The sequence below is a fragment of the Raphanus sativus genome, chromosome 5 (assembly GCF_000801105.2).
Source record: "Raphanus sativus cultivar WK10039 chromosome 5, ASM80110v3, whole genome shotgun sequence".
Taxonomy (NCBI): domain Eukaryota; kingdom Viridiplantae; phylum Streptophyta; class Magnoliopsida; order Brassicales; family Brassicaceae; genus Raphanus; species Raphanus sativus.
The window spans coordinates 27,570,119-27,588,755 of NC_079515.1; the positions used below are offsets into that span (position 1 = coordinate 27,570,119).

The window sequence follows — 18,637 nt, forward strand, 5'->3', positions numbered from 1 at the left end:
AAATAATATCTTACGAACTTTTAATATTTAAGAAAAAAATCTTCAGATACAGTAAAGATATCTTGAATTTAAAGATTTATTTTTCACCCCCATAAAAGATATCATGAACAGTGAGCTCTGCTTCGCAAGTTCTCTCTGTGGATTTCATGTTCTGTTGTGTTTGGTACGATGAGAAAGAACATACACGTGGCTCAAGCCACAGAAGATCATCATCATCAGCGACAGCATAAGCTATCAACGAGTTTAAGTTCTAAACTAGCAAAGACATGGGTCACCGCCAAAATCCACATTATAGTCTTCTTCATCTTCCTCCTTAGTGTTTCTCTCTCTTGGATATTTACGGTAATATTTTTCTCTTTGTCATGATAACACTTAATTCTTGTTTTTTTTTTGGTGGAAAAACTGAATTTAGAAAGATTGATAGACTTGATACATATGACTATGAGAATATCATACGACACGCTAACGAGAAAGATGATAACTATTGTTAGCAAACAAAAAAAAAGAGAGAAAGATGATAACTTTATATGTTATATAGTGATTGTAGAAAGACTATACCATTGTCCATTGAGGTGTCTAAAGAAATACATTTACTCACATACTTGTAGTGATGGAACCTATAAACTTTATAATCTTTTTTTTAGCAAAAAAAACTTTATAATCTTAATATTTTTGTTTTGTTTTGTGTTATTCATAGTTTGTATTAGGTGATAGTAGATTCCAAGTAACATCAGCATTCACAAGAAACACCAACAAAAGTGCTACCACAACAACAAATATTCCGAGGACTGTTATCAAGATCCCATTAAACTGTACACTCCTCAACAACACTACTACACAAACATGTCCTTCAAACTATCCAACCAAGTTCGAGCCGACAATCTCTTCCTCGGAAACTTGTCCTGATTACTTTCGATGGATCCAACAAGACCTAAAGGTGTGGCAAGAGACAGGGATCACAAGAGAAACACTAGAAAGAGCAAAAGCTAATGCTCATTTCAGGCTAGTGATAAAGTCAGGGAGATTGTATGTTGACCAGTATGTTAAAGCTTATCAGACGAGAGACGTATTCACAATTTGGGGAATACTTCAACTTCTAAGAATGTATCCTGGTCAAATCCCTGATCTTGAGCTTTTCTTCCTCTGTTATGATAAACCCATCATCTGGAAAAGAGACTTCACCAAAAATAGAAAGGACACATGGCCTCCTCCGCCTTTGTTTCGCTATTGCGGTCACGGTGATGCATACGACATCGTGTTCCCTGATTGGAGCTTCTGGGGTTGGTATGACCTTCTCATAAGACTTACTTTTCTTTCTTTTCTCTCAGTTAATGGTTGTCAAGATTAATTTATCTTGAAAGCCTTTTATAAAAAAAATTCTTGTTAAAATACAAACATTTTTAAAACTAAAATTGCTTTTCTGTGTGACATACAAAAAGCATACATTATATTTAATTATCACTAAAATTTTCATTAAAAATAAATTAGTCATTACTTACAGTTACAATTTATATCATTTAAATATAATGCACTATTGCACTTAATTTTTTGTAAAGATATTTACTATTTTAAAATAATTATTGATAATTAAAAAAATTATCATTGTTTAAATAAATAATTAAATTCATAATTACTATCATAATATTATAAATATTTTTTTTTCAATTTTTGTTTATAAAAATCTATTTATATTTTTTAAGTCGGTCGATAGTGTATGATGGCATGTACCACCAAAGTATGTAAATATTAGTATGTTTTTAATAGGCCGGAGGTGAATATAAAGGAGTGGAAGAAGTTATCTGTGGCACTACAAGAAGGGAACAAAAGGGTGAAATGGAAAGATAGAATTCCATACGCTTACTGGAAAGGAAACACTCATGTTTCTACTCCAATAAGAAAAGATCTCATGAGATGTAACTTCTCCGACAAGTATGACCCTATGGTTCGACTCTATGCTCAGGTATGTGCATAACATCTCCCATTGTATGGGGTATAAGAAGTCATGTGTTCGATTTACGTTGGGAGGGATCATAGAATTAATTTAACATGGTCTGACTCTCGCCTTAGGATCCAATATTTTCTTATTAAAAACACACACACACACACATCTCCCATCTATATAAGTTTGAATGTGTATTCCATTTTGCAACCAATTTACACTGAATCTTGAAATTGGACTTTATAATTTACATGCATTCTCAAATAACGAGTGTGTTTCATTTTGTTACAATTTATACCATGTAGTCATTTATATAACGTCAAACCTAGCAGTTCTTGTCTCACTCTCACATGTTGTTTCAGGATTGGAGAAATGTGAGCACGAAGGGGTTTAAAGGAACAAACCTAGAAGATCAATGCACTCATAGGTATATACAAAATATATCTTGTAAATCACGTATATTCTCATATTCTGTTAATTTTCTATATTGATTTTCATCTGAAACTTGGCATTCAGATATAAGATCTACATAGAAGGGGAAGCGTGGTCGGTGAGCGAGAAATATATACTTTCATGTGATAGTATGACTTTGTTGGTTAAACCAGAGTACTACGATTTTTTCATAAGAAGTATGGTCCCAATGAAGCATTACTGGCCTATTAGACAAAACAACAAATGTGGTGACCTCAAATTCGCTGTTGAATGGGGTAACAACAACACCGACAAGGTGAGCAATATTTATAAAACGTCTAAATGGGAACTATAATGCCTTATTTCGATTCAAAGCAGTGATCAGTGTCTGTCCATATAAATTAAGAATCATGACTAACAAATTATCTTGTAGTACGTACAATAATATTATAACTAATTAACGCATTGTCATCACTCAATTATATGTTGACCAAGTTGTGATGGTCTTACTCATATTATATAGGCACAAGTTATAGGGAGGGGAGGAAGTGATTACATAATGAAGAATGTAGAGATGAAGTATGTCTACGATTACATGTTATATGTGTTGCAAGGCTATGGGAAACTAATGAAGTTGGATGTGACTGTGCCTGAAAATGCGACCGAAGTGTGTTCGGAGACGATGGCTTGTCCGATCACTGATGGTAGACTGATGAGGCAGTGCATGGATGACTCGTTGGTTATGTCTCCGAGCGTCAAGGCGGCTTGTAATTTGCCAAAGCCGTACGGAGATTATGAGCTCAAAAGGATTCTTAAGAAACGACAAAGTGCAGAAAGAAAGGTTATGAAGTGGACCGATGACTACTGGAACTTGAGAAGTCGGGAATAAGATTTAATTTCTTCAATCCTGAAAACTTTACGTTTCTTCTGTTTTTTGTTTGCTTTGTATGAAAACAAAATGCATACATGAAAACAAGGGTGATATCATAATTCCGATAACATTACATATCTTACATGATTACCACTCCAAATCAGAATTGTTGACAACTAATGTTTTTATTTAATACCAAAAGTAATGATTGGCGTCACGACTCACGACCAATTACAGATAAGCGTGTTGCGTAATCTTTAATTAAACATGGTCAACGGTTAATTAATATAAACAAATTCCCCCACGGAAAAAACATCTGCCAAGTTGCCTAGTAAGACAAGTCTCCACGATCTCACAAAGTGTTGAAGAAACTTTCAAAACATCTTGTCCTCTGTCGATTTCTCTTGAGCAAAAAGTCAATGAGTGACCTAAAACTTGGCGTTGAAGTCATAAGCGCAAGGCTTAAAACTAGAGAGGAGAGAGCGCACGGAGATGGATATGGTGGTGTTAACGCCTTCGTGGAGCTACGATTCGACGGTCAGATAGTCAAAACCTCGACAAAGCTCGACGATCCGAGTCCTGTTTGGAACGAGAAGTTTTTCTTCAACATCTCCGATACAGAGGATCTATCGAATCTGATTCTTGAGGCTTACGTTTACAACAAAACAAGCAGCATAACGAAGTCATGTTTCGGAAAGATCCGGATCTTCGGAACTGCGTTCGTGCCTTACTCTGAAGCTGTGGGGATGCATTACCCTCTTGAGAAAGAGAAACGGAGCCTCTTCTTTTCGTCCGTTAGAGGTGAGCTTGCTCTAAAAGTGTATATAACCGATAGCCCTTCTCTCAACGTACCGATTATAAACCCTACAAAGAAGGTTACTTCTAAGCCAAGGAACAAGTTCCACAACATCCCCACAACGGAGATTAGTAAACCTAGCCAACAAAAAGATCCGCAACCGCCTCGGCCGCAACCAAAACCGCCTCAACCGCAATGGCCTCAACCACAACCACAACAGCCTCAACCGCAACCACAAACGCCTCAAACTCGACAACTACGACCCCAATCGCCTCAACCGCTACCGCTTCAAATGCAATCGCCTCAACCGCCGCCGGTTATCGGAGCTTCTATGTTTCAAGCGGCGAGATTCGGTTCTCCGGTACCGACATCAATGGGGGTTGATCTTATTCCACCACCAGATTATTCAATCAAAGAGACGAATCCGATTCTTGGAAGAGGCAAACAAGCAAGAAACACCAGAGCTCACGATCTCGTCGAGCCAATGGAGTTTCTTTACGTCAAAATCATGAAAGCTCGGAATCTCCCGACAATGGACCCCACCGGAAGTCTAGACCCCTACGTGGAAGTCAAACTCGGAAATTTCACAGCCAAAACAAAACACTTTGAGAAGAACAAAAACCCCATCTGGAACCAAGTCTTCGCTTTCTCCAAATCAGATCAACAATCAAACTTCCTCCAAGTCATCGTCATGGACAAAGACATAATGAAAGACGACTTCGTCGGTTCGATCCGGTTCGATCTCGATGAGATTCCGACACGTGTTGCACCAGACAGTCCTCTAGCTCCAGAATGGTACGTAGTCAACGTGGAGAAAGGAGGCGAGATTATGCTGTCGGTTTGGTTCGGTACACAAGCCGACGAAGCGTTCTCAGAGGCGACGTACTCGGACGCTTTAACCGCTGTAAACAAATCGAGCTTGCGTTCTAAAATCTACCATTCTCCGAGGCTGTGGTACCTTCGCGTTAACGTCATCGAGGCACAAGACTTGGTTATCGTACCGGACCGGACTCGGGCTCCAAATCCATATGTTAAAATCAAGTTAGGTAACCAAATAGTTCGAACCAAACCGAACCAGCTACTTAATCCGAGATGGAACGAAGAGTTTACACTTGTCGCGGCTGAACAGTTTGAAGATCTTGAAATCTCAATCGAAGACCGGGTGGGGGTTAGCCGAGAGGAAACGTTGGGATCGGTTAAGATACCGTTCGGTACAATCGAAAGACGGGTTGATAATAACCGGATAGTACCTAACCGTTGGTTTAGTCTTAAGTTTGAGAACCAAAGGAGAGTCCGAGTCGCTTCGACTAGACTTTTGCTGAATGTTTGTTTGGAAGGAGGCTATCATGTTCTCGATGAGTCTACTTACTACAGCAGCGACTTCAGACCGTCGATGAAAGAGCTATGGACACGTCAGCAGCCGTCGATCGGTGTTCTTGAATTAGGTATTCTTAGAGTTGAAGGTTTAAGCGTGAGCCGTGACGGAAAGAAAGAGACGGTAGATGCTTACTGTGTGGCTAAGTATGGGACCAAATGGGTCAGGACAAGGACCGTTACCAACTGTTTTAACCCGCGGTTCAACGAGCAGTACACGTGGGAGGTTTATGAGCCAGCGACTGTGATCACAATCGGGGTCTTCGATAACAATCAGATCAATGGTGGTAACAACAAAGACGGGAAGATTGGGAAAGTCAGAGTTCGAATCTCAACTCTCGAATCAGGAAGACTCTACACTAACTCTTATCCACTTCTTGTTCTTCGACCTTCGGGTGTCAAGAACATGGGTGAACTACATTTGGCGATTCGGTTTACTTGCACATCCATGTTTCAGATGCTGGTTCAGTACTGGAAACCACTTCTTCCCAAGATGCATTATGTTCGACCGCTGAAAATAGTGCATCAGGAGATTCTCAGGCAGTATGCTGTTAGCCTAGTGGCGGCTCGGTTAAGTAGAACCGAGCCGCCTCTTAGAAAAGAAGTGATCGAATACATAACCGGTTCGGATTCTCATTTCTGGAGCGTAAGGAAAAGCAGAGCGAATTTCTTCAGGCTAAAATCGGTTTTCTCCGGTTTACTCGGAACGGGAGAATGGTTTCAAGATATATGCACTTGGAAGAAACCGGTAGCGTCTGCAGCGGTTCATGTACTCTACTTAGCGTTTGTGTGTTTGCCAGAGATGATTCTTCCCATAACATCTCTTTGCTTGTTCATGCTTGGCGTGTGGAACTACAGACTACGTCCGAGACAGCCTCCACACATGGACACAAGACTTTCATTCGCAGACAACGTTCACCCAGAGGAGCTTAATGAAGAGTTCGACACGTTTCCGTATTCTTCTCAAGACCCTGGGACTGTGAAAATGCGGTACGAGCGGTTGAGGAGTATAGCGAGTAGAGCTCAAACGGTTGTGGGAGATATAGCAGGTCAAGGAGAGAGAGTTCAAGCTTTGTTGAGCTGGAGAGATCCAAGAGCAACTTCGATCTTCATGGTGCTTTGTTTGGCTTCTTCCGTGGTTTTGTATGTTGTGCCGTTTAAGGTTTTTGTTCTTCTTGGTGGATTGTACATCATGAGACATCCAAGATTCAGGCGAAAGACACCTCCTGGTCTTGTTAACTTCTTCAAAAGACTTCCTGCTAAAACAGACTGTATGATGTAGAATGCAATAACATGTTATATATGAAACCAAATCGATTAAACACACATGAGTTCTGAAAAAAATCACTACAAGTCTTTTCTTGTCCTAAACATAAACCAAAAGACATTTTTTTTTCTTAAAGAGAGGTTAGCTTTCTTCATCTCCTAGATTTCAATGCTTATCTACTACACATGAATCATCATCATCCACGCATTAGATCAATGTCCATATGGGCATGATGCATATCCATCGATCTTGAACCGGTTGACCACATCCCTACAGGAGTCTGAACAAGGTGCTGGCCTTGTTGAGGAACAGGAGGAGGAGGTGATGTTGGTGCAGTGTTGTCGTTGTTCTCCAAACCATCAGTGTCTTGGACATCTTCAGAAGCTTCATCTCGTTTTTTGATCTTCCCTTTTGGAACCGCCCAAAGGAAGCTCCCAACGATAACCTTGTTAAAAGGAAGGCAACACATATCTTAAGAAACAATGCAAACTCTAGATTTGATTGATGGTTACAACTTACAAGCAGCTTACCTGAACAGGGCTTGCTGCTATCAAAGGCCCAACAATTCCACCACCGATGACACGACCATCAGGGCTAGCGAGTGAGACGGATAGGTTTCCAGTGCGGTTTGAGTTGTCATTTTCAGTTGCGTCCATGTAAGAAATTGAGAGAGATAAGAGCTCGAAACGACCCTATCACAGAGTGGTACACCAACATAAGTAGTGTTTTATTAGTATTCTAAAGCATTGAGGATTATAATATTAAAACCTCGTATTTAATAGCTCCATGAGAAGGTGATGGCTGAAGAATAGTTGCGGTAGAGACTGCACCGGTAGTGGATAAGACACAAATCGCTCTTGGACCTTGCTGCGTAAAAGACATAACCTTTGACGCAATGTCCTGAGAAAAAAAAACAAAACACAAGAGTGATGAGATGATTAAAGATCATCTCAAGAAAAGCATCAAAAGAAGAGAGTTTGATCACATACTTCACCAATGGATACTACGATTACATGCGGCGTGAAGCTCATCCCTGATGATGAAGACATCAATTCACCTTACAGAACAAACAAAAATCACAACATTAGAACATAATTTGAGTGAACATAGCTTTAAGACAAGTGGCCCTAGAATAAAAGATTATATTTTTACACACTTGGGACATATTAAAATATTCTGAAGCTTAAACTAATCCTTAAAAGAGGATATAACACCTGGATTTAGCTCCATAACTTCCCACCATTTTCACAACCAATGTGCTCATAAACTATAGTATATAAGCATAAACTATAGTATATAGTATAATTCAATCAAGCTCATAACTTTCCACTGTTTTGAGAGCCGTTCATACATAGTTGTCAAGAAGAGGAAGAGGGAGCAAAGAGAGGGGTATTTACCAGTGGAAGCAACTCTTTGCTTCTTGCCTGAGCCAGGAGGTCTACCACGGCCACGTTTGTTAGAGCTTGGGGACATGGAGGCTGAAGGAGACAATGCCAAGGAAACAGGACCCTCTTGTCCGTATTTCCTAGGCCGTCCTCTCTTCCTCTTCTCACCAGACTGAGAAGGAGGAGGAGGAGCAGCCGCTGAAGAGTCAGCCGGAGAAGACTCAACTGGTAAAGGAGGAGACACGAATGCAGTGGAGCCGCCGCCTACTTGGTTCAGGTTTGGGTTTGAGACGAAAGGAGAGTTGGGGTTGGAGAAATGGTGAAACCCTTGTGATCCGTGAAACGTGGGTTGTGTCTGAGGAGGAGGAGGAGGAGGAGTAGAGCCAGGCATGCCTCTCTGGATATAGTAAGAACCCGCCATAGCTTCTCTACGATCCATAGACTTTTTTATTAAAGGTTGGAACTTTGTGGCTAATGGCTTACAAAAATATGTGAATTTTTCATGAAAGGATAAAGAGCAAATCAGAATCTAAAGATATAATAGACTTGGAGGGTAAGGTAACATGCAAACTGAAAATCTCTCTCAAAGCTTATCAACACACACAGAGTAAGTTTCTTTAGTATACGTAGTAGATCCAGGAGTGAAAGGGAGAGAGGTCGAAGAAGCTTTCTCCTCCATCAACAATGGTGGAGAAAGGGGTTTTCTTTTTCTTTTCTCTCTAATTCTGTCTGGTTCTTGTGTGAATGTGATGTTGCTTTTTTTTTTTTTTTTGCTTTGCTGGTAAGAGAGAGAGGGAAACAGAAGAAAACAAAAAACTATCAATCAGATCCCTTCACACTTGAAAGCATTTACTGTGGATAACATGATTTCTTTTAGTTTCAAATTCAAAAATTAGAAAAACTTTGATGTCTGACTTTGACTATATGCTCTCTCTCTCTCTCTCTCTCTCTCTCTCACTCATAGACTTCTTTCTAGCATCTAGCAATGTCTAGGAGTGTTGGCTCCGTTCAAAGATTACTGATTAAGGCGCGTGTGTCAAACGACACATGAGAGAGTTCAGAGAGTGAAGCTCACGTTCAAGAGAGAGTGGGAGAATGTGATGTGATCATCTAGTCAAAGACTTGTTCCTCTCTGGATTCCACTTCATAGCTTATTGATGCTGATGATGATGCTGCTGATAAAAACTGGCAAAGCTTTCAAGTTATCAAAACTTCTGTTTCTTTTCTCTTTCAATGGATCTAATCTTTAGATTCTAACTATATACTTCACTATAAATACTTGGGGATATAGTATACAAGAACTGAATCAAAACTTTTCCTTCTGAATATCAAACTTTTCTCCAGTTTGACCAAAAAACAATCTCCAACTTTTCTCAAAAACAATACATGTTGGTTAACCAAATTTAACTGGATTTTGATCCGTAATTTTAAAAAGCAGGATAATTTATTTTTAAAATATCATTTAAAATTAATTAATATATATTTAATTTAATATTTTCATAGATTGTATGTTTGCTTACAGACAATTTTAATAATAATATCATCTTTCTTTATTATTATTTTCAAATGGCTGTTCATGTTTACAAAATATTAATTAAACTGTTAAAAGATTTTATAATGGTAAACTTCTAATCAATAAATTTAATAATATTCTAATTTTATATATGCCAAAGTTAATTAATTTATAAATACATGTAATAAACATTTAAACCTCAGAGATTTTTTATTTTCATATTAGAATCCATAAATGATTTGATGATAGTAGTTTGTTTTGGAAGATACATTGCATCTATACTATTAAAGCATAATCATATTTTAAAAATTTAGGATTCTGCCTCTACATTTCAATATATTTATAAATCTTCCTATTGACATTTAATTTAAACTAAAATATAATATTCTCTATAACTATGGTAATTAATAATTTTCATATTTTGTAAATGATAATAATTTTAATTTTTATGCAGTATATATTTTTTATTTAATTTGAATATCATTTTTCATCTATAATATTATTTAAAGATCGGATATGAATATATAATGCAAATTAAAAAAAAAATATTAATGCCATTTTTTACATAATAATGATATGTCAATTTTGAGTGTTCATTTATTTTTAAGCTTATCTTAAAATTAAGTTTTAGATCTAAACATAAATAAAAATACAAACTTATCATAGTAACCAAAAAATAAAATAATATTTTCATATCAATAATAAAATTTCCTTTTTGACATCTATTACCATTGTTTCATTTTCTTCAAATGACATAATAAAAATCTCATTAAAGTCTAAATAGTTACTTTTTAATTTTATATAATATTAAGAAATATGAATTATTTAATAAACATTTCAAAAATATTATTTATTTTTTTGGTTTTCAGCGGATCATCTCATATCGGATCTTAGGTTAATAGCAGATTTTTAGATTTTTACCAGGTTTTCTAAGATTATAATTATAATTTTTTTATTAATTGAACTGAATTATACACATATCACTGGATTTATCGGTTCAATTATAGGTCTTGGTTAGATATGAAAACACCGCTTGAAAATCAATTATTATAATAGAACAATTTTTTTGAACACACAAATAGAAAATTTTAAAATTATTTATTCTCTAATCAAAATTAAAAATTTAATTAAATTTTATTAAAATAAAAATATATCCACGTTTTAAAAGTGCGGACCAAAATCTAGTTCCTATTTATAATAACAACAAGAATAGTACTCGCTTGCGTTAAAACGCATACTATGTTTTTTAGTTTTCAAAATCTACAAAAGATTGTTGTAATGTTAGCAAAATGGATTATAAGCTATGTTATTTATGTTGATAATGTGAGCTTAAATTTGACATTTTGACATATATCTATTATGTTAGTAATTTGAGCTTAATAAAATACTTTGTTTTTACTTTCACACATGATATACTCACTAAACAATTTGTTATGGAGAATAAACCAACATACTTTAACTATTTTTCATTTCTTTAAAACGCTTTTGAATATCTATAGGAAAATAAAATATAAAACTATTTATAGGATTTAATAATTAACTAAAAATAATATTTTGTTTATTTTTTGATATTTAATTTCAAATAGTAGATTAAGAGAACATATTTCAGATATAAAACTCAAGCCGTAGTGTTAGTAAATTACTAAGTACTAACATTAACAAACCTCAAATGAAAATATTTTGGATCGTACACTGAATATTATTTTAACTGACAAAAAGTATTTTAATTTTTCCTTAGTTCGTAACAGTTTTAATTAGATTTTTTTCTTGATGTGTAAAAAGAGCATGTCATAGAGTATTATCACACTGGGTTGTGTTTAGCTGAGATCATATTTGCAAACTATGCATTTTTAAAATGTACTTATCTATTAACAACATTAGTTAACAAATATAATATATTATTATTAAAACCAAAATATGTTTTGTTGTTTCTAAATTTATCACCTTATTCCAAAATTTATTAATGTCGTTAACCAGAAAATAAACTATATTTAATATAAAACTAAAGTATTTTTGTGAAAAGTAACAGTTAAAAAATGTTAAATATCAAATCTTTTTTTCTGAAAAAGAGAGTAAAGCTTCAAATTAATACTAACCTTTATTTAATTAACATAAATACTTCATTTAATTTTTTTTACTAAAATAAAATATCTAATTACAAAAAGTAAAACTAAAATTTTTGAAAAAATAAATAAATTAACTTCCACAAAAAACTATATTACACAAAACTTATATTCAATCCCAATAAATTTATTTAAAATAAGAATTAAATAGATCATATCTATTAAAATATCTATATGTTGTCCTATCTATTTATTTGTTTAAATAAATTTAATGCTGTAAAGAATATAAAATTTAAAGATAGAGAAATGAAAATAGAAAACAATTTAAGACAAAATAATAAAAAAAAATATTGAAAACTAAAAGATGAATAACACTATTATAAATAGAATTTGATTTCTTGGGAAATTATATAACAATCAAAGGATAAAATAAGAGAAAAAGGCAGGGTCAAGCTTGATTTTGCAATATCTTAGAATGGCAAAATTGAATGCGATAGTGTTAATAATGATGGTAGTGATTGCTATTGCGATCACAGTAGAAGCATATGACTACAAAAAATTTACGGAATGTATTCGCAAATGTGCTAAACCTTGTAATCCTCACGACGGTAATTGTGTTGAACGTTGTAAAATTAAATGTGGTGGCCCGAACCCTCCTCATGGTCCTGGAAGACCCCTCCGTCCTCCTAGTTCCGCACGGTATTAATGTTTCTATCCTTTTATCTAGAAATATTCTTATATTATGTATTATTATTGTTTAACACAAAATATATATGGTTTATTTGCATTAACAGAACTTTACAAGAGATGTCATATGTGGAAGTTCGTGGAACGAAAGAAATATAAAAGAAAAACCATATAGACAGTTTGTGATCATGTATGTAGTCACAAGTTCATGTAAAACGACTAAAATATTGATAATAATATAATTATTTCTAAGTTCATGTTTCCGCATCTAATTTATAAGTCCTATAAAATAAATAAAACTATTAAAGGACATAAAATAAAGATAAAGGAAAACAATATTTTACAAACAAAACTACTAAAATAAAAGAGATAATTGGTTTACTGACTTCGCAATTATGATTTAAGATAAAATTGTGCCATGTTTTATCAAAAATTGATTTCTCAAAAATTTCTATAATAAATTTTACCATTTAGTATAAATATAAATAACTAAAACCTTAAAAGTCCAAGATATTTTGTTTGCATTTTCAATTAAAATAAATGGTGTGAATTTAAAGTAGCTGGTGAGTGGTGTTTGCTAAATGAAACATACAAACACCAACGTAAAAAGTAGTTTTAGTTGAATGTTGTATTTTACATTTTTTGAAGATACTATTATTTGCTTTTCATTTTCATAATTAGAGAAGTATGAAAAAGGGTTTAATAGTAATTTGATCATTTAGTGAAACCTAACAGAGTCATTTTGTGCATTGAATGCTAATTTAAGAATAAAAACTTGTTTATTTGAGATCTCTTTGCAAAAAAAAAAAATACAAAAAAATCTATTAACAAAACATCATGAGGATTTCAAACAAACATGAACTCGTCAATGATCTCTTTGCTTTACTCCCTCGTAAAAAAGCATTGGCTTCCTCATCAAATCTCTGGAGATTCATTGATAACTCAGTGAATGATAATGTTTCAGTGTTCAAAGACATCTGATTTTTGTAATAGAATTGAGATGGTTTTTACCTGTAGCAAACGAAGAGCAACACCTTCACGGAAACATCCTTTAAACCAATCAGGTTTTAGTTCTCTGCAGACTTGAGCATCATATAAGGAATGTTCAGCTTGTCCTAACCGCAAACAGCAGAGGCTTCCGTTTCAGAAGAAGGTATCTGTGGGGTCAAAAATCAATGGTCTTTGTTCAAAGAAAATGCCACAAAATCACAAAATGGACATAAGTGTGAGAATCTTCCTATGAGTTTTAGTGTTGAAGACGTGTGTGCAAGTGTCAATGGCCATCTGGAAATCCTTTCTGTGATAGCAAAATCTTAAACATATAAACATTAAGGTAGAGCCATACATATAAGCTTTCCAAGACTAGTGGAACATCATATTAATGATGTAATTGCAAACTAGTGTGCTATTATATGTGAGTGTGACCAAAGAAGGTGTACTATATCTTTTGTCAAGTGTCCTATTGTATGAACAGCTTTAACTTTACCAGCTAGAATCAATTACGTATTCAGTGTCTTCTTTTTACACTCACTACCATCAATCTTGATAACACAAAATCAAACAGACCCTCCTAGACCAAGAACTACTCTTCATACAATGGATCTCTCCTTTCTCTCAAACTATTAACTTTTATCGACCGGTTAAGACCAGCTTATGAAACTAAGCCCAATGGAATGCGAAATACGGCGTCGTTTTAAAACGGAGCCAAAACAATCCTGGAAAGCAACCGTTTTAAACTAACTTTAAGCACCACCTCATGTCTCCTTTTCATCACTCTTCCTCTGCATCATCATCATCTTCTTCCCCACCAATGTATCAATCCATGAACCTATCAGTTTCTTCTAACTTCACTCAACGATCCCTCTTCGAATCAAGATTCCGCAAACCCGTCCATCTCAAGCCTCCCCGCGTCTCATCAGGCCCTGAATCCGACGCTTCGGCCAGCAAAACCCTAACCGAGAACCTCATCTCGCTCCTCAGAGCCGTCCCTGACTGGGCCGACGAGATCAAAGAGCGTGGGATGCAGCAGAAACGCACTCTCTACACTCACGAGAAATGGGTCGAACACAGAAGCTCCCTCCGTCATGTCCACCACTTGTTCTCCAGCTTCTCTTCGCGCGTTATACTCTCTCTTATCCCTCCTGTCTTCTTCTTCACATCCGTCGCCGTCTTCATCGCAAGCTACAACTCTGCGGTGGATTTGGACTGGCTTCCTGGCATCTTCCCCATCCTCAGATCCTCTTCTCTTCCGTATCAGCTCACGGCTCCTGCTTTAGCTCTGCTTCTCGTGTTCCGCACGGAAGCTTCGTATTCTAGGTATGAAGAAGGGAGGAAAGCTTGGGTTGGGATCATTGCTGGCACTGATGATTTAGCTAGGCAAGTGATATGTTCTGTTGATGGCTCTGGTGATGAGTTGGTTATTAAAGATTTGCTTCTTCGTAACGTTGCAGCTTTCCCTGTGGCTCTTAAGGTAAAAGCATCTGTTTGTGTCTCTTAATGTTGGCTTTTGGTTTTGTGGGACTTGTGTATATGTGATTCTGCTGCAGTGTCATGTTACTTATGGTTCAGATGTCGCGAGAGATCTCCAGAGCTTGGTTGAAGCTGATGATTTGTCTCTGATTCTTGAATCTAAGCATCGTCCACGTTGTGTGATAGAGTTCATTTCTCAGAGCCTTAGGCTGCTTAAACTGGAGGATACAAAGAGAGATCTGTTGGTAGCTTTCTCGAATCCTTAAACTCTCTTCTTGCTATGAGTCTTGGAGTGTATTTAGTATCCAAAACATGTTCCTTGGGGGTCACTGCAGGAATCAAAGATGCTACACTTACACGAAGGCATTGGTGTGTGTGAACAGCTAATGGGCATACCTATTCCTCTCGCTTACACGCGCTTAACCTCGAGGTTTTTAGTGTTTTGGCATCTAACTCTACCAATCATTCTCTGGGATGAATGTCATTGGATTGTTGTTCCTGCTACTTTCATCAGTGCTGCTTCTCTCTTCTGCATTGAAGAAGTACGTAACATTCCTCACTCTCACAGTTAATATTTTCATCTTTTTGCTTGAAAGTTAAAACCTTTCGACTGTGCAGGTGGGTGTTCTTATAGAAGAGCCATTCCCTATGCTGGCCTTAGACGAGCTCTGTGATCTTGTGCATAGTAACATCCAAGAAGCTGTTAAATCTGAGACTATCATACGCAACCGGATCGTTGAAAAGATAAAGCTTCATGAATTCAAGCACTCACCAAATGGTCGGTATAGATCTTAGTTTAGCTTTGACGTTTATACAATGTATAGAAACAACACTTTAAACAACACTTCATCATCATCATCAGCTAAGTTTGATCTTCTATCAAAAATTACTACATTGTTGTATACAATTGAACACATACACGAAAACCGATTACACTGAAGTTACCTTCTAAATTAACTGTGTTCCAGGAGGCGGCAAAAAGCTATGCAGTTTCTGTATCTTCCTCTTGAGTTCCTCTAGCTTCTCCAGTTCGCCTTTGCTTGATAAGGAGGTCTCTAACATTCTGAACACTGGTTCGCTCACGCACCTTCCTCTCTCCACCGTCTGCCTCGAGCACTCAAAAGCATCGTTAGCTCTTCTCCGAGCACAGAGTGCAGTTGTAAGAAGTTCCAACGCGTGGCCATGAGGGCAGTACCCTTTCTCCAGCATATACTTCCACAAATCTAGTCCCAAGTTAACTTCACCGTTCTGACAGAACAGCTTCATCAGCAAAACCACGGTCGGTGTTTTCGGAACCAGAGACCTTCCCTTCATCTTCTGGTAAAGCTCACACACACCGTCGAACCCAAACTCTTTAGACTTCATCATTCCGATAAACACGGAGTGAAAAGTCACACTATCAGCCTCAACCCCATTCTCTTCCATCTCCTTCATCACCTGAACCGCACCACTCACGTCTCCGCATCTCATGAGAGCACTCATCAAAGCGTTATAAGCTCCGCAATCACACTTCAACCCTCTCTCAGGAATTTCATCGAACAGCTGGCGCGCTTTCACCTTATTCCTCACCACACCAGCTCCGTGTATCAACGTAGTAACTATCTGCAACGTAACTGCAACCTTCCCACAACGACCCATCTCTTCGAAGAGCCTCAACGCTTCCCCAAAGTTGCGTTTTTTACAAAACCCATCGATCCTAACGCCGTAAGTAACGGCGTTAGGCTCGAACCCACGCTTCACCATCTCGTGATAAAAAAGCTCAGTGGCGGTTACATCGCCAGCTTCCTTAAACCCTAGGAGAAGAATGTTCATCGTCTTCACATCCGGCTTAAACCTCGAATGCATCTTCTCGAAAACCGACCTCGCCTCCTTCATCTCCCTCTCCGCGCAGAACGCTCGGAGAAGGACGTTGAACTCGTCCACGCCGAACTTCTTCTTGAAGATCTCTCTCTCCATCCTCCGAAAAGCCGATAAAGTCTCCTCGTAGGAGCCAAATCTCGCGACTTTACAGAGGAGGATGCTCATCGACTTTGACGTGAGCAGGAAAGGGTGGCTCTTTCGCATCTCCGCCATCAGAGCCCAGGCTTGGTCGAAGTAGCGCATCCGAGCGAGGATGTGGAGTGTTTTCTCGAAGGAGTCGGAGGTCGGGGGAGGAGGTGTTTTGAGTGAGTACTTGAAGAACTCGAGAGCTTTGAGGCCGTTGGAGTGAGCGGCGAAGAGACGGCCGAGGACTTCGGAGACGGTGGTCGGTGATAGTGATGATAGAGGGATGTGTTTGGAGAGAGTTGGTTGGATCGGATGGTTCGGGAAGGGGTGGTCGTTGATGATTCTTGTGATGCGTTCGATCTCTGTTCTGTTTATCGACGTCGCCGGAGCGAGGAGACGATACGAATCGGAGGTGGCCTTCTTCAGCATTTTACCAACGAAAGAAAATAATAAATCGGAAGAGAATACGAAACCTAAAAGGAACCGTGTGCCCGGTACGTTTTAATCAATTCGAACCGAACCAAATAATATTTAGTTCAAATTCGGTTTATATTGGTTATTAGAATTTAAGCGACGGCTCGGAGTCTATTCGGGTTTACAGAGAGAGAAGCAGGAGCGTTCCCGTGGCCGTCGGTATCAGTGAGAGAGAGAAAGTTCCTTGGATCAAGTTTCTTCCTTTTTGATTGGGTATGTTTGTTTAATCCGCGCGAAAATTCGTGTGTCTGTCTTGTTTGTGTATGCTGTGTTTACGCGCTCTTCTCTAGCTAAAGTATAGTTATTTAGGGTATGCGCCTAAGCTGTTTGACGATTTGCCTGTGAGAGATATAGATTCTTGGTTGATTGAAATTGAATTGTGTGAAGAGAGTTATAGGTGGATTTAACTTGGAAAAGTCTTCTCTTATTACTATTCTCTTATTAGGGCTCTAGGTTCATGGAGTAAGAAGAACTTGTTAGGTTAACTTGTTGCATTTAACTAGTGATTTCCCTCTGTGAGTGTGACTAAGATTTAACAAGAGCTTACTTATGATTTTTTTTTTTCTTTTTCTTACTGCTGTGAGTAATGTAAGCAGGAAGTTTGTTACTGGTGGTGGTGGTACTCTAGTTGCAATGACAACGGAAACGGCAAAGAAGAAGAGAGCTCCACAGATTCTCAAGAAAGATACGGCACTAAGACTTGTAAGTTTCTCCTCCTTTTAAGCAACCAGATTTTGGGATTGAAGAATCTGAAGTTTTAATCTCTCTAGAAAACCATGTTTGGATTAGCAGTCTTTACTTGCATTGATATCTTTTGGTTTCATCTCATCCCTCTGTCTTTGCTCGTTTTCCAGGCTGAGAAGTGGGTCGCCAACATGACGACGCCTGCAGAGGATGATCCTATTGAGGCTCAGCAAGAAGCTCGACCACACAGGTGAAAGGAATATTTATTCTTTCACATGTTGATTTTGCATTTCGTTTGCGAATACAAAGCTGAATATAAATATCGTTTAACCCCCACTGCATAGGCTTGGACTTGGTGCTAAAGTGTCAAAGCAAATGAAGCGTAGACCCTCAGACGACCCTCTTGACCAAAAACTACAGGCCAAGTTTGATGCAGGGAGGAGAAAACATGCAAGAGCTGAGGCAGAGGCTGCTGGTTCTAGCAAGAACGCTGGTGATGACAGCGAGGATGATGATGACGAATCAGAAAGTAAAAGCAAAGCATTTGGAAAGAAAAGACCAAACGCAAGTACGCCTCGTTAGTATTTTCTGATGTGGTGTGTACTTCAAATCATGGGCTTGTTTGTATTTGGTTCCATTGTTGGTGAAGAGCTAAAAACCTTATAATTTATTTGAATACTATTGGAACATGATTGAAATATTTCTATTCAGGTTAGAT

General features: G+C 37.4%; 7 protein-coding genes across 8 annotated transcripts; 5 read left to right on the top strand and 2 right to left on the bottom strand.

Moving 5' to 3' along the window:
- Positions 1-168: 168 nt before the first annotated feature.
- Positions 169-3,256, top strand: LOC108858669 (uncharacterized). Its single transcript, XM_018632555.2, has 6 exons — positions 169-342; positions 698-1,284; positions 1,765-1,960; positions 2,302-2,366; positions 2,456-2,666; positions 2,874-3,256. Exons 1-6 carry the CDS (start codon positions 169-171, stop codon positions 3,237-3,239), a joined length of 1,599 nt encoding a protein of 532 aa, XP_018488057.2. The 3' UTR covers positions 3,240-3,256.
- Positions 3,257-3,637: 381 nt separating this feature from the next.
- On the top strand, positions 3,638-6,712 carry LOC108856363 (multiple C2 domain and transmembrane region protein 8). Its single transcript, XM_018630142.2, has one exon. The coding sequence runs from the start codon at positions 3,641-3,643 to the stop codon at positions 6,671-6,673; it is 3,033 nt and encodes a 1,010-aa protein (XP_018485644.2). The 5' UTR covers positions 3,638-3,640; the 3' UTR covers positions 6,674-6,712.
- LOC108856428 (AT-hook motif nuclear-localized protein 11) lies at positions 6,671-8,819 on the bottom strand. The gene is made up of 5 exons (XM_018630221.2): positions 8,056-8,819; positions 7,648-7,715; positions 7,427-7,558; positions 7,189-7,350; positions 6,671-7,103 (listed from the first exon to the last, which is right to left on the bottom strand). Exons 1-5 carry the CDS (start codon positions 8,480-8,482, stop codon positions 6,855-6,857), a joined length of 1,038 nt encoding a protein of 345 aa, XP_018485723.2. The 5' UTR covers positions 8,483-8,819; the 3' UTR covers positions 6,671-6,854.
- A 3,275-nt stretch (positions 8,820-12,094) lies between these two features.
- On the top strand, positions 12,095-12,325 carry LOC108858670 (uncharacterized). The gene has a single exon (XM_018632556.1). The coding sequence runs from the start codon at positions 12,095-12,097 to the stop codon at positions 12,323-12,325; it is 231 nt and encodes a 76-aa protein (XP_018488058.1).
- Positions 12,326-14,072: 1,747 nt separating this feature from the next.
- Positions 14,073-15,570, top strand: LOC108862686 (voltage-dependent chloride channel 1, chloroplastic-like). Its single transcript, XM_018636910.2, has 4 exons — positions 14,073-14,776; positions 14,853-15,020; positions 15,111-15,317; positions 15,394-15,570. Exons 1-4 carry the CDS (start codon positions 14,117-14,119, stop codon positions 15,568-15,570), a joined length of 1,212 nt encoding a protein of 403 aa, XP_018492412.2. The 5' UTR covers positions 14,073-14,116.
- LOC108862693 (pentatricopeptide repeat-containing protein At3g61360) lies at positions 15,509-17,207 on the bottom strand. The gene has a single exon (XM_018636909.2). It carries the CDS (start codon positions 17,188-17,190, stop codon positions 15,724-15,726), a length of 1,467 nt encoding a protein of 488 aa, XP_018492411.2. The 5' UTR covers positions 17,191-17,207; the 3' UTR covers positions 15,509-15,723.
- Positions 17,208-17,325: 118 nt separating this feature from the next.
- Positions 17,326-18,608, top strand: LOC108862687 (uncharacterized). 2 transcript variants are annotated; one of them, XM_018636900.2, is made up of 4 exons: positions 17,326-17,448; positions 17,832-17,937; positions 18,090-18,169; positions 18,264-18,608. In XM_018636900.2, exons 2-4 carry the CDS (start codon positions 17,869-17,871, stop codon positions 18,499-18,501), a joined length of 387 nt encoding a protein of 128 aa, XP_018492402.1. In that variant the 5' UTR covers positions 17,326-17,448; positions 17,832-17,868; the 3' UTR covers positions 18,502-18,608. The 2 variants fall into 2 exon arrangements, with proteins under 2 accessions (XP_018492402.1, XP_018492414.1); XM_018636912.2 differs by having other exon boundaries at positions 17,334-17,448; positions 17,820-17,937.
- Positions 18,609-18,637: the final 29 nt, after the last annotated feature.

What these genes read in the sequence shown, in the direction of transcription:
- LOC108858669 (XM_018632555.2), top strand. Translation starts at nt 169, where the DNA reads ATGAGAAAGAACATACACGTGGCTCAAGCCACAGAAGATCATCATCAT. An exon ending in GATTGGAGCTTCTGGGGTTG is followed by an intron (nt 1,285 to 1,764) that starts GTATGACCTTCT and finishes TGTTTTTAATAG; the next exon opens with GCCGGAGGTGAATATAAAGG. An exon ending in GAAGATCAATGCACTCATAG is followed by an intron (nt 2,367 to 2,455) that starts GTATATACAAAA and finishes CTTGGCATTCAG; the next exon opens with ATATAAGATCTACATAGAAG.
- LOC108862687 (XM_018636900.2), top strand. Translation starts at nt 17,869, where the DNA reads ATGACAACGGAAACGGCAAAGAAGAAGAGAGCTCCACAGATTCTCAAG. An exon ending in AAGATACGGCACTAAGACTT is followed by an intron (nt 17,938 to 18,089) that starts GTAAGTTTCTCC and finishes CTCGTTTTCCAG; the next exon opens with GCTGAGAAGTGGGTCGCCAA. An exon ending in CAAGAAGCTCGACCACACAG is followed by an intron (nt 18,170 to 18,263) that starts GTGAAAGGAATA and finishes CCCACTGCATAG; the next exon opens with GCTTGGACTTGGTGCTAAAG.
- LOC108858670 (XM_018632556.1), top strand. Translation starts at nt 12,095, where the DNA reads ATGGCAAAATTGAATGCGATAGTGTTAATAATGATGGTAGTGATTGCT.
- LOC108862693 (XM_018636909.2), bottom strand. Translation starts at nt 17,190, where the DNA reads ATGCTGAAGAAGGCCACCTCCGATTCGTATCGTCTCCTCGCTCCGGCG.
- LOC108862686 (XM_018636910.2), top strand. Translation starts at nt 14,117, where the DNA reads ATGTATCAATCCATGAACCTATCAGTTTCTTCTAACTTCACTCAACGA. An exon ending in CTTTCCCTGTGGCTCTTAAG is followed by an intron (nt 14,777 to 14,852) that starts GTAAAAGCATCT and finishes ATTCTGCTGCAG; the next exon opens with TGTCATGTTACTTATGGTTC. An exon ending in CTCTCTTCTGCATTGAAGAA is followed by an intron (nt 15,318 to 15,393) that starts GTACGTAACATT and finishes TCGACTGTGCAG; the next exon opens with GTGGGTGTTCTTATAGAAGA.
- LOC108856363 (XM_018630142.2), top strand. Translation starts at nt 3,641, where the DNA reads ATGAGTGACCTAAAACTTGGCGTTGAAGTCATAAGCGCAAGGCTTAAA.
- LOC108856428 (XM_018630221.2), bottom strand. Translation starts at nt 8,482, where the DNA reads ATGGATCGTAGAGAAGCTATGGCGGGTTCTTACTATATCCAGAGAGGC. An exon ending in ATGGAGCTATTAAATACGAG is followed by an intron (nt 7,351 to 7,426) that starts GTTTTAATATTA and finishes ACTCTGTGATAG; the next exon opens with GGTCGTTTCGAGCTCTTATC. An exon ending in TAGCAGCAAGCCCTGTTCAG is followed by an intron (nt 7,104 to 7,188) that starts GTAAGCTGCTTG and finishes CCTTTTAACAAG; the next exon opens with GTTATCGTTGGGAGCTTCCT.